General features: G+C 29.5%; 1 protein-coding gene across 1 annotated transcript; it reads left to right on the forward strand.

Moving 5' to 3' along the window:
- LOC109353728 (probable L-type lectin-domain containing receptor kinase VII.2) lies at positions 9287–11684 on the forward strand. Its single transcript, XM_019596089.1, has one exon. The coding sequence runs from the start codon at positions 9469–9471 to the stop codon at positions 11554–11556; it is 2088 nt and encodes a 695-aa protein (XP_019451634.1). The 5' UTR covers positions 9287–9468; the 3' UTR covers positions 11557–11684.

Below are 11943 nucleotides of genomic sequence, written 5' to 3' on the forward strand. Positions count from 1 at the left end.
CATTTATTTTAGCCAAAAGTCCAATTATCAGCAGGACTACTTTTTGTGGGTAGAATCAATATCATTAATTTTATTTGGTATTACCAATAATATTTGGTCATCCCGTAAAGAACTGATCTTTTTCATGACACGTAATTGTCTCTCTCAACAAATATCATTCATAGAAATCGAATTCTTAATCATTTGATTATTACGGAGATCTAATTTTAAATTTTTATTAGCATGACTAATTTTGATGAGTTGGGATCCTCTCCATTGATGGAGAGACAAATACATAAAAAACAAAAGAAAAATGTAATATAATTTAATATTTTTACCCTTAAAATATAAAGATATAATAATTTTACTCTTATGTATAAGTACAAAAATACTCACTTATCTCTTCATTAATAGAATGGAGATGATTCTAACTCAATTTATAATTTGAATTATGGTGCTTATCGATAGAGAGGGAGAAATGGAGACACTGATGTTTGCTACACCAAAGTATTACCTTTAACATAAGATAATAATTCAATCGAGTAAATTAAATGCAAGTTGTGTATATAGAGTGACATTTAAGGTCATTATATAAAATAATTACAGCTAAAGTTTGGTGTGATGGTTATTTAATCAGTAAAATATATGTAAAGAACACTTTATTTTATCTTTTGGTTATTATTATAAGGCTTTTTTTAGATGATGACTAGGCAAGGATCGAGTTAGAATGATTTAATATTCAGCACCAAGCCATGAATAATGCAACAAAAAACTGAACCTTTCACTCTCACTTACAAGAATAATGTTAAATGTATATTTAAAGTTTACATCAAACTTTTCATAAGTGTTATTATCCATTGGATATATTGTGATTTTCCCTAAGGTGCCATTACTGTAACACAATTCTAGTATAGACTTGGACAACGAAAGGATTGACAAAAGGGAAAAGTGCAATAAAGCAATTGAAAAGGTGCAGAAAGTAACAAAAGTGAAATATACAAATATTAATTGGGTTCGTCATTTGATGGGTTTTACCCGTTTTTGTTTATAATATATATAAACACATTATTGGAGTGATTTGTCTATTATATCAAACAATATTATAATTTTGGCTTTAATCCTCCGTTCTATATGTCTATCTTTTAAGCTTGGAGCCACAATTATATTTATAAAGTAATTATTTCTCTTCTTATTGTCTAATCTAGATGAAGACGTACATAGTAATTTAGCTTATTAGACATGATGTCAATGTTAATTTTACAGTACAAAGCCTTATGCAGGTGATTATCTGTTAAAGTATATAGATTGTCTCCAATGACTGAAAAAAAGAAAAGTATTTGCATTAAGGTTTTATTTGGTCGACAAAGAAAAATAAGAAGAGTGAAAGAGGTGAGAAAGATAAAAAATAAAATAGATTTTTGTGATAATTAGTATAAAGAGAATGATGACAGAAAATGAATAGAATAATTATTTTCTTCTCTTTATCTTTTGTTTGTTTGGTTGAATAGAAAATGGGAAAAAAGTAATGATACTTGAGTTTAAATTATAAAAACATCTCTAAAATAAAGAAAAGAGACGGAAAAATGTTGTTTTATTATTAATTAAAAATAAATTTATAATTTTAAATTATAAGTTTTATTATAATTTTAATTAACATTTTAAATTGAAATGGTTTTGGATATGATTTGAGATACTATTTGGGATAACATATCTTTGTGAGTCTCATTCATTTTTTTCTTCTCTCCCTTCTCAACAAATGAAATAAATTTCTAATTTCTCTTCAATTTTTCTTTTTTCTCTAACTCTACCCTTTCAAACAAAGACTGAAGTATTTAATTGGTAATCAAATGCACAAACATGTAGCTAGAACATATGCACAACCATACAATTTCTTCACTGGTTTTAGGGAGCATTTAGTAAATGTTCGATGTAATGTAAATAGTCCATAATTGGAAGAAAAAAGAAGACAAAAATGAAAATATATATTCACATCTCTTTAGTTTTGAAGGATTAAATGATTAATTTAATTTTCTTTGAGAAGAAACCAATTTCAGATTTTATCTCAATGTATAATAATAAACAAATAGAAGTTGAACTCAAACCATATTTTATTTATGGTTTCATAGGAATGAGAACAAGTCAGAGTTGAATAACTAAATAATGAAGAAACAATACTTAGATTCTACTTGTATCTTCAATGACAAAAATGTTATTTTATTGTATATAAAATGATAAAAATGTCTTATCATATTATTTCCTTTATTTTAATAGTACTTTTCTCTACATTAATAAAAATGATATTTATTTTATGGGAGTTAGGTCTTCATATGAACTGATATAAGTCATATAACAGACTTCATATTGCACCAGCAAAAACAAAATTTAAGGTTTTATCACACATATTTCAAAGCTTGCCATAACCTACATTAATAAATAAATAAACTAGTAGGCCTTTAATAACCTTCACATGTAAATAGGTCAATAAACATTCATTTATATAAATATAAACATAAATGGTCTAGAGCACTCAATTATTACATAATAAGATAGAATTAAACACAAATATAAAAAGGCATCGCCTCAAATTAACTAGACACAAGCCTTACACAAATGTAAGGAAACCACCTTTTGTCTCAAATTAAAATTATTGATATATAGATTAAAAAATAAATCAACACGTTAATAATATTAAATAGGTTAATTTGGTAGGTTTAATAAGTATTTTTTAAGTTTTAGCTTCATCTTTTTATTCATATGTTTTTAAAAACCTTAGCCTTTATTTTTTATCAAAGGAGTTAGCAAGCGAAACATTTCCTTAGATAGGCTAGGCCATGGACCCTCATTGGTTATCTGAGCTTATGTTAAAATATACAACATAATACATCCAAGTTTTGTAATATGACAATTTTGAGTAGTTTTATACGAATTAAGAAAGTTGAAAATATTATTTAATTTATTAACTATTATATCAAATTTACTAAAATTGTCATTCATTAATTCCACTAAATTACTTTTTCTTTTTACACAATTTATTTAAATAAGTAAAGATATTTGATAATAATTTCATTTATTATAAATAAAACTTTCAAAATAGAACCAAAATAATAACCTCAAAGTTGTATAAAGTAGCTATTCAATCCGTGATCCAAATGTACCCTATTGAAGATAAGGATGCACATCAATAAAGAACTTTCTCTTCACGTTGGGAAAAAGGAGAAGAATAGTTTTGTCAGTACTTCTTTATTAAAAATGAGTTTTAATTTTAGTATATTGTTAAGGTAAGTTTTTCGATACATATATGTATATATATATATAATTCATGTCTTGTAGAGAAAAAAGAAAGAAAATCACCTACATAAGGCTTTGTACGGTAAAATTAACTGTGAAAGCTAAAAAAATGAGTGAAAAAGAAACATTTATTCGTCTAATGGAGCATGTAAAAGAAACATTTATGAAATAAACTTATTATCTATCCCCCCACATATCTTTTCAAAAACACCTAGATTTACATCAAATATTTGTGTAATGGAGCGATATTAATTTGGACCTTAAAGTAATTTGACATTAATTAAAGAAAAAATATATGTACCGCTAATGTAAAAAATATAAAGTACTATTTAATTAACTATTTCACTCTTAATTAACTACTAAAGCAAAACGATAGTTTATGCAAAAAGAGAAATATGAAGTACTATTTAATTACTTTTAAAGAAATTTAAATGAAAAAAAATCTTTGGACTCTTATACCTTGTGAAGGGGCTTGTTGCATCTAACTTTGCAATAAAAAATGTCTATAGAGAAATATGAATAACATATCTGCACAGAACCATGCCTCGGATGACATAGGGAATCTACATATAAAGCTGATTTCAATAGTTGAATCCTTGATTTTGTTTATATGTTTGAGTGATTAATGATACACAAAGCAATTTTGTTTCACTTTTGTGATCTAAGATATTGGTATAGCAATATAAGACTTTATTAAATCTCTAAATATTAAAATGTTAAATATTTGATTCCTAAAAGTAACACTTGTTAAGATTAAGATAGTTATGTATTTAAAAGAAATTAATTCCCCTTTTATATAATGAGATGATACTATTGGTGTTACGAACAAAATAATAATAAACTCTTTTCACCTATATATATGCATGTGAAATTCAATTATTTTATATAATCTAAGCACCACTGAAAACAGGAAGATGTTTTTAATGGGCACAACAGAACATTTCCACCCATCATATTGGTTGCCACAAAGTCGTGCCATGTTTGATGTTAGGTGAAAACCCTGTAGAAATTAAAGAGATAAGATCACACTTATTTTAGTATAAAAGTGCAAAAGTGCAAATGCATCTTCAAATAAACTACTCATGATAGCAAAAGTTCAGCATATACATTCTTTTACTAATTATGACAAAAAGCACAAAATGACAAGCTCCATCCAAGTTGGCAAATACATCATGTTCCCTTTAAAACTCGATTAGTACATAAGCCAATCAACATAAGAAGAAAGAAAGGCTGTAACTTTTTAAAATATTATGGGAGTAGTGCATTTTTTACTAAACTCGTTGATATAATGCACGACTCTCCAAAATTGTGGACATGGTTCACGATTTCACAATTTCTTTCTCCTAAAATCGTGGATACTGTCCACAATTTTAACCTCACTTTTTCTCTACTATTCACGATTTTAACCTCACTTTTTCTCTATTGTTCACGATTTTAACCTTACTTTTTCTCTCTCCAAAATCGTGTATATGGTACACGATTTTCACAAAAGCTCTCCCTATATATATAAATATGTTAATACAATAAATATATATATATATATATATAAATAATGAAAATGGTTAGAGATAAAAGATAGAGAATGATAAGAAACTTGATATGCAGTGGTAGCTGAACCGAAAACAAAATCAAGAAGGAAATCATCTCTGCACTTATCGGTACTCAAAACTCCAACAATCAAATTCAGAAGAAGTAAAAGTATGAGCCTGAAAGCAAGGCTCAAACATGTTTTTGCTTCCATCTTCATTATTATCAATAATAACTTACAACTATATTACATGTATATCATTAGAAAGTGGTAGCCAGTGTAACATTTCTCTCCTTACACCTTGTTATCATTTGGGTATTAGTATTGGAGAGAGAAAGTGGGAAAATCGTGCACAGTACAAACGAGTTTGGAAAGAGAGAAATAGTGAATCGTGGACTATGTTCACGATTTTGGAGAAGAAATTGTGAAATCGTGGATCATGTCCACGATTTTGGAGAGTGTGTATTGTATCATGAGTTTAGTAAAAAATGCACTATTAGTATCAGGTTCGAGTCCTGTGTATGGAAAAAATACATGCTAAGAGAGTTAGCCTCACATACATATGGATGTTCCTAACTCAAACATAATTGTCTATAGTGCTAGATAAGGAAACAAAAAAATATCGATCAAATTGATAAGGTGATTAAAAAATAAAATATAATATTTACCGTTATCTTCTAATTTCTTATAAGAAAGAATATTCCATAATGTTCCGATAAAAACTAATATTATTATGATGGGAACGAAATTGAAACTTTTAAAAGAAATAAAGAACAATTTTTGTTTCCTGATAATTAATGACCAAATTAAAATATCCTAATAATCTAAAAGAACTTTCCTAAATTTGTCTTTAAAACAGCCACTCCAGGGTTCTGTTGCTAAACTTCAAGGTGATGTTTTTCTCTTTAGTTTTAAAGGTAAATTTGTCTTATCATTATAAATATAAGGATACAAATGTAATAGTATATTACATTTTCTTTATTTGTTGGAATCACTTGTGTCTCATTCCATGATTACATGGCTTGGTGTCCTATATTGTGAAACCCTATATAATTTTCTCACATGCACAAAAAAATGATTTAGTTTTGGGGCGCATGTGACACATAATTTGAGAATAAGCTTAAAGAACAAACGAAGTCTTTGTGAGGTAGCCAACCATTCAATTTTGGCAATATGAAAGAGCAGCTGAAATGATATGAGAATAAAAATCAGCACACATGATATAAGCAAAATAATAATCTAAAATGGGTTGAACGAGTTTCAAGAAAACGAAGGAAAAACAAAAAAACACTGAAAACAGCACAATAGCATATTTATTTAAGAATATAAAGGGTGGCATAGAACACCAGGACTTAATCAAGAAAGCAGATAATATGAATAAATTATGATCTAGCAACACTACTCAATGTAATACACATAGGAAATTCCTTGACTTTATCATTTTGTCACTTCATATTTTGACAACATAGAATAAGTAAAATATACATCATTTAACTGAACAAATAGGCACCCAGAAATGAAAAATAAAAATAAAAAGTGAAAAGAGGAGACTTGTTACTAGCCCATGTTTGATTATTATTACAAACAATAACATAAAAGAATGACAAGTAGAGAAATAATATCAATTGGTTAAAATAATGGTATGACTATATTTTCCAATCCAGAAAAAGCGTTTGACATGTTCATATTAGGACTTTATAGGAGAGTATAAATTTGACAGTAAACTGCTAAGAATAAAATTATTTATAAGTGATTGATGCAGAAAAGATTTATTTACTTAAAGGATAGGATCTTTGAGTTTGAGCACTGTCACTTTGAAAGTGAGATGTGTATTTTAATTAGTTGGTAGCTTCCTAAACAAATTGCACCTTATAATATGCATGAGATATTCATTAATTATGAACAAAGAAGTTTATAAGCTTCATCCGTGAATAAACATATAGGACAAACCAATGACAAATTCATATTAGCTAAAAATTATGCTGATTAAGTAAGCATCAACAAACGAATAGATAATGCAACTTGTTGCTTTTCCATTCACAACATGTTTATAGCACTTTATGGTATCATTAGTAATAATTGGTATGATGGATGGTGTAATTATGGTTTATAGCACTAACCCTTGTTTACGTCATAATCTCCACTGGAGGATATATTGCCAAGAATAATGGTCCAGATCCAAGACTGTTATGGCAGAATATATCTATATCTAGATATGCTAACTTTAGTTTTTTCATACCCTGATATAAATTACAGCATATTACCAAAATCACATATATACCCCCAATAACACTTCCTGCTTATTATTTTCAGTCTCTAATAACCTTACACTTGTCACATAGACATGTGTGATTGTGTTTTGTTTGCAACTAAATTTCATATAATATCTATACACACTTTGAGTCAAATTAGGCTCATTTCCATTACTAAAAAAGAAAGTATATTTTTTTTAGTTTTAAGGGTAAAAATGTATTTTCACTATAAATAAAAGAGATATAAATGTCATTACATGTGTTGTTTTATTTATTATTTCACAATATTATTCTCTCTAGTATTGGAGATGAGTCTAATTCCATATTATCATGTACTCCAGCATGTTAATTACGTTTAGAGGAGTCAATTTTTAGCAACTAAAAATATAAGAAGCATAACAACCATGTACTTATATAAATTTATCATAATTTTTAGCTTTTAAGATATTTTTTCTTCTTATTTTTTTAATTTAATTTTGAGTTTTAGAAGAGTTGAACAAAACTTCACTCTTATACCATGTTGTATAGCATTTTTACACCTTCATTCATACTTTGAAACCTATGATCTGAATCCCTTTTCTTGATAATGGGAATAACATTGACATAGACTGAATGGAAAGAGAAAAAAACTGCAGTAAATCAAACACAATCTTCTGGCTACATTGGTGCTAATGTGCAAGAAACTACATTTTAAATTCAGTTCACTCAGTATAGTTAACTGTGATGGAAATGCATCTAAGCCCAAATCACTTTTTAACTTGTCATATTTTGCTAAGTTAATCCTTTTTGTTGTTGTGTTGATGCATGCAACATTGTATGATAGACTTTTGGGCCTAATTAAAGTTAAAAGGATTATTAGGCCCGTTTAAAAGAAAGAAGTAGGATGAATTTTGTTATTTATAGTTGCACTGTTTTATTATTAATATGTTTAAATTCTAGAATGTATAAGATTTAGTCACTTGTAGGATTATAATCTATTTTATGGTTTGTCAATTTTCTTTAAATATTATGTTACTCTTCACCGATATGAAGAATGGAGTCAAAATTGGCAACCCTTCCTTCAAAATAATTGTACAACAAACATATATTAAGAAATACAATTGGTGTTTAAAACAAGAAAAATAATATATAGTTTCTTATTTTACCGTTTAAACTTTATTATATTTCTCATCATTTGCTCTCTTTACATTTAATCCCTCTTTAGCATAAGGATATTATTAAAAAAGAATATTTTAATATTCTTTTGAAAATATAATTAAACATATATCACACTTATTTTTATTCTTCAATTTCAATATATTTTTAAAAATAATCATTTAACATGGCCATGATATAACTATCTATTTTTCAGTGGTTATCATTCATTATTCTATTTGATGTACATAGCTCAAATATAAATATATATATATTTATCTCAAATACTCTCGGCTGCTTCCATAGTCAACTTCACTTGCAGGATTTATGCTTTTCTATCCATGTATATCAAATGAAGCAAATAAGAATGTTATTTTGTTTTTATGCAGAATTATTGGTTGAGTTTGTTTTTCATACGAGTGTAATACGTATATTATTATAAAGATTTATGCACAATTAATATATCATTCGTTTGTATTCTTTTTTTTAAAGTCAATAATAAATAAATATAAATAGGAGATAATAATACCAATGTATAGAATTATAGTGCATATAATTTTTTTCTCTTTTTCATATTGAGTGTAATATTTATATATTTTTCTTGAGAATATATTCTACAATGCTTTAATGTATAATGTAAAAAATCCAACTTAGCTTTATTAAACTTCTATAAGGTCCAATATTCAATATTCCCGTGTTTTGCACTCCAAGTTAATTTCCAAATACCAAGTTTCTATGAAGCTGAATAAGGAAGAATAGTTTTATTGATCAAAGAATTTGAACATTTCAAGTTCACCACGGGTCATGTTATATATGTAATTAAACGTGTCTTATGATGTAACACCTGATTTTGACGTATGTGGCAAAATTTTCTTGGTCCATTTTCTTTTGATTGAAACTGTGACTTAACGAAGTTGAAGTCCACTTAAATTAGCTTTTTGCAATGGGAAAGGAATAGTTTAATCAACATGATTTTATAGAAACCAATTTTCCTCTTTCTAATGGTGAACAAAAAAATGCTATTTGTTTATAGATAATCTAGAAGAGTATATTAAAACAAGGACCACTACTTTTAGCTACATTAAATTGTGGTACCCATGTAATGGTCCCAAATGCTTAAACTCTTCAATTTTGGCCAGATTAACATCGACTTTGGTGTTTGAAGGTACCAGTTTTTCTACCGATACTAGTAGGATACCTGTACAATCGCACGGGTGCTAAGGGGAAACCAGCATAATTCTGTAGTTAGTTGCTGCAGAAGCAGATCAAAAGAAACTCTCTCTTCTAATGTCTCTCTATAGCTTCTTTTTTTCCCTTCTCATCCTTCACACAAATCTTTTAAGTTCAGTGTCAGCAACTGAATTTGTCTATAACACAGACTTCAACAACACCAATATTCTCCTGCATGGAAATGCCACCATCCAAGACTCCATTCTTACTCTTACTAACCAGACTTATTTCTCCATTGGCCGCGCCTTTTACCCGTATAAAATACCAATGATATCAGCCAACTCTTCTACTCATCTTCCTTTTGCAACTTCTTTTATCTTCTCCATTGCTCCTGTTAAAGACTTACCTACAGCTCATGGTTTTGCTTTCATGTTTTTACCTGTCATGGACATAACTGGCACTCTTTCGGGAAATTATTTAGGCCTTATTAACCGATCCACCTTAGGTAATTCTTCCAACCATGTCTTTGCTATTGAGTTTGATGATTTCAGAAATGAAGAATTCAATGAAATCAATGATAATCATGTTGGTGTTGACTTGAACTCAATGATTTCTTTGTATTCTGAACCTGCTGGGTTCTGGGTTGGAAATGGAAGAGGAAGTGAAAAACTAGAGGAGTTGGAATTGAATAATGGTCAAAACTATCAAGTGTGGATAGAGTTATTGAATTCACAGATAAATGTTACAATGGCTCCTGCAGGGAAAAAGAAGCCTCCAAAGCCATTGATTAGTAAGCCGGTTAACCTTTCAGGGGTTTTGTTGGATGAAATGTATGTAGGATTTTCTGGAGGAACAGGGAGAATGGTAGACATATGTAGAATTTTGGCTTGGAGTTTTAGCAATGCAAACTTTTCAATTGGTGATGCTTTGGCAACCAAAAATTTGCCCTTGTTTGTGCATTCAAAGCGATCGAGATTTAAGTCAAAAGGGTTCATTATAGGTATCATTTTGAGTGCTCTATTTGTCACTGGCTGCGGCGCTACGATGTGTTTACCAAGAACCAAAAGGGAACAGAAGGAAGAAGATGTTGAAGATTGGGAATTGGAGTATTGGCCTCATAGGATTAGCTACCGAGAGATTAGCGCTGCAACGAGGGGGTTTTCAGAAGAGAATGTGATTGGGATTGGAACAAATGGGCAAGTATACAAGGGAGTTTTAAAAGGAGAAGTAGTTGCAGTGAAAAGAATTCATCATGACACACAGAACAGGATGAGAGAGTTTCTAGCAGAGATTTCAAGCATAGGCAGAATGAAACATAGAAACCTAGTTGGTTTAAGAGGATGGTGCAAAAGAAGAAAAGGATATTTGATGCTGGTTTATGATTATATGGAGAATGGGAGCTTAGACAAAAGGACCTTTGGGTGTGAAGAGAGCATGCTGCTAAGCTGGGAAAGAAGGATTAGGATTCTACAAAATGTAGCTTATGGAGTTTTATATCTACATGAAGGTTGGGAAGTTAAGGTCTTACATAGAGACATAAAAGCAGCCAATGTGCTCTTAGACAAGGACATGAATGCCAGATTAGGGGACTTTGGGCTAGCTAAACTGCACAACAAGGAATACTTACCTGAAACAACAAGAGTAATAGGGACTCAAGGGTACATAGCACCAGAGCTAGTTCGAACTGGCCGGCCTTCAACTGCAACCGATGTGTATAGTTTTGGAATATTAATTTTAGAAGTGGTATGTGGGAGAAGACCTATTGTAGCTGATAAGCCTCCATTGACTGACTGGTTATTGTCGCTTATGGACAGTAACGAGTTGTATCGTGCCATTGATGGTCGTCTAAAGGCTCAAAATGGATGCACCATTGACATTGAGGAAGCTGAGAGAGTCCTTCATTTGGGTTTGCTATGCACAGCTTCTGACCCTGGTGTTAGGCCAATAATGAGGCAAGTGGTGAAAGTCTTGAAGGGAATAGAAGATTGTAGGGAAGAGTGCATGCATGTGAGTTTGTTTCAACAAGTAAAATCGGCAGTAATGTGTTCTAGGAGTGCTACAAATTCCCCATATGGAAGTTATTCAACTTTTGAGGAAATTCTGCAGACCAAAATTTATCCTACAATATCTATAAGCGGCTCTTATACTGTCTCACAATTAGAGTCAGAATCAGTGCACCTAAGAAAGCAGGTAGCAACTGTTTGAAATATAACTTGGTGGTTAGGAAAAGAAATGTAACAGCACCAAACAACAAACTATCTTGTTAATATAAATTTTTAGGTGAAATGTGAAATCTGATTGGAATTTTAAAATATGAGTTTGTTCTGATTTGTTGATTGAATCTTGGGCTTGAAAGGTTAAAGAACTGAATTCAGTTTTTATAATCCCATTTATTTCAGAACTCCAATTTATTAGATAAGATTTAATTCAAATGGATAAACCATTTTACCCTTACTCACCTTTTGATTTAACCTATTAACCTAACTTCACAATGAGATTATATATTTATATTATAAAGGTAGAAATGTAAATCATTAAAGCAAAATCAAATTTATTTTAATCTTTTCCTAACATAAGAATTTTATTTCCAAA

This window comes from Lupinus angustifolius, chromosome LG08, assembly GCF_001865875.1.
Source record: "Lupinus angustifolius cultivar Tanjil chromosome LG08, LupAngTanjil_v1.0, whole genome shotgun sequence".
NCBI lineage: Eukaryota > Viridiplantae > Streptophyta > Magnoliopsida > Fabales > Fabaceae > Lupinus > Lupinus angustifolius.

Bases quoted from the DNA above. Each gene is read 5' to 3' on its own strand.
- LOC109353728 (XM_019596089.1), top strand. From the start codon at position 9,469: ATGTCTCTCTATAGCTTCTTTTTTTCCCTTCTCATCCTTCACACAAAT.